The sequence below is a fragment of the Rhea americana genome, unplaced genomic scaffold (genome assembly GCF_003343005.1).
Source record: "Rhea americana isolate MKP2758 unplaced genomic scaffold, rheAme1 scaffold_24, whole genome shotgun sequence".
NCBI lineage: Eukaryota > Metazoa > Chordata > Aves > Rheiformes > Rheidae > Rhea > Rhea americana.
In genome coordinates, this window is record NW_028186357.1 from 363,423 (window position 1) to 364,105 (window position 683).

The 683-nt window shown below is 68.2% G+C and overlaps 1 protein-coding gene across 2 annotated transcripts in view; it reads right to left on the reverse strand.

Annotated features, from left to right (window-relative positions):
- Window positions 1–7: 7 nt before the first annotated feature.
- FGF8 (fibroblast growth factor 8) overlaps window positions 8–683 on the reverse strand; it is a 6,612-nt gene continuing 5,936 nt past the window's right edge. For both annotated transcript variants that reach the window (XM_085306392.1, XM_085306391.1), the window contains exon 5: window positions 8–388. In XM_085306392.1, coding sequence (XP_085162518.1) covers window positions 101–388 — 288 coding nt within the window. In that variant the 3' untranslated portion in view covers window positions 8–100. The remainder of the gene's footprint in view (window positions 389–683) is intronic.

A 683-nucleotide genomic window follows, 5' to 3' on the forward strand; every position in this document is an offset into this window, starting at 1 on the left:
CCCCCCCCCTTTTTTTTTTTAAACAACCGTGTAGGAAAGTCTCTACACACAGTCCGAGCTCGCGGGCGAGTCCTCCAGCGCGAGGCGAGGGCAGGGCCGGTCAAGGGCCTGCCCTGGAGCTGGAGTTTCTAGTCCTTTTGCTCCGGCGGTTGAAAGGGTAGTTGAGGAACTCGAAGCGTCTGTGGGGCTCGGTGGTCTGGTGGCCCTTGGGAAGGCGCTTCATGAAGTGCACCTCGCGCTGGTGCTGCCGGGTCTTGGAGCCCTTGCGGGGGCGGCCCTTGCGGGTGAAGGCCATGTACCAGCCCTCGTACTTGGCGTTCTGCAGCGCCGTGTAGTTGTTCTCCAGGACGATCTCCGTGAAGACGCAGTCCTTGCCTTTGCCGTTGCTCTGAGCGGGGCAGGGAGAGACGTTTCAGCACGGGCGGGCTCGGCCGGGCTGGGGGGTTTCTTCTCGCCGCCCCGAGCGGGGCTGCTTCCGGGCACCTCTCCCACCTCTTCCCCYGCAGGCCGGGGCTGCCCCAGATCTACTTTTCCTTCAAAACGAGCCGGCGCAGCTCGGCAGGGCCGCGGGGGCGGATGCCGCCCGGCGCCGTCCTCGGGGCTCCCCCCAGCGCGTTGGGGCCGCGGGCCCGCGTTGGGGCCGTGGGCCTGCACTGGGGCCGCGGGCCTGCACTGGGGCCGCG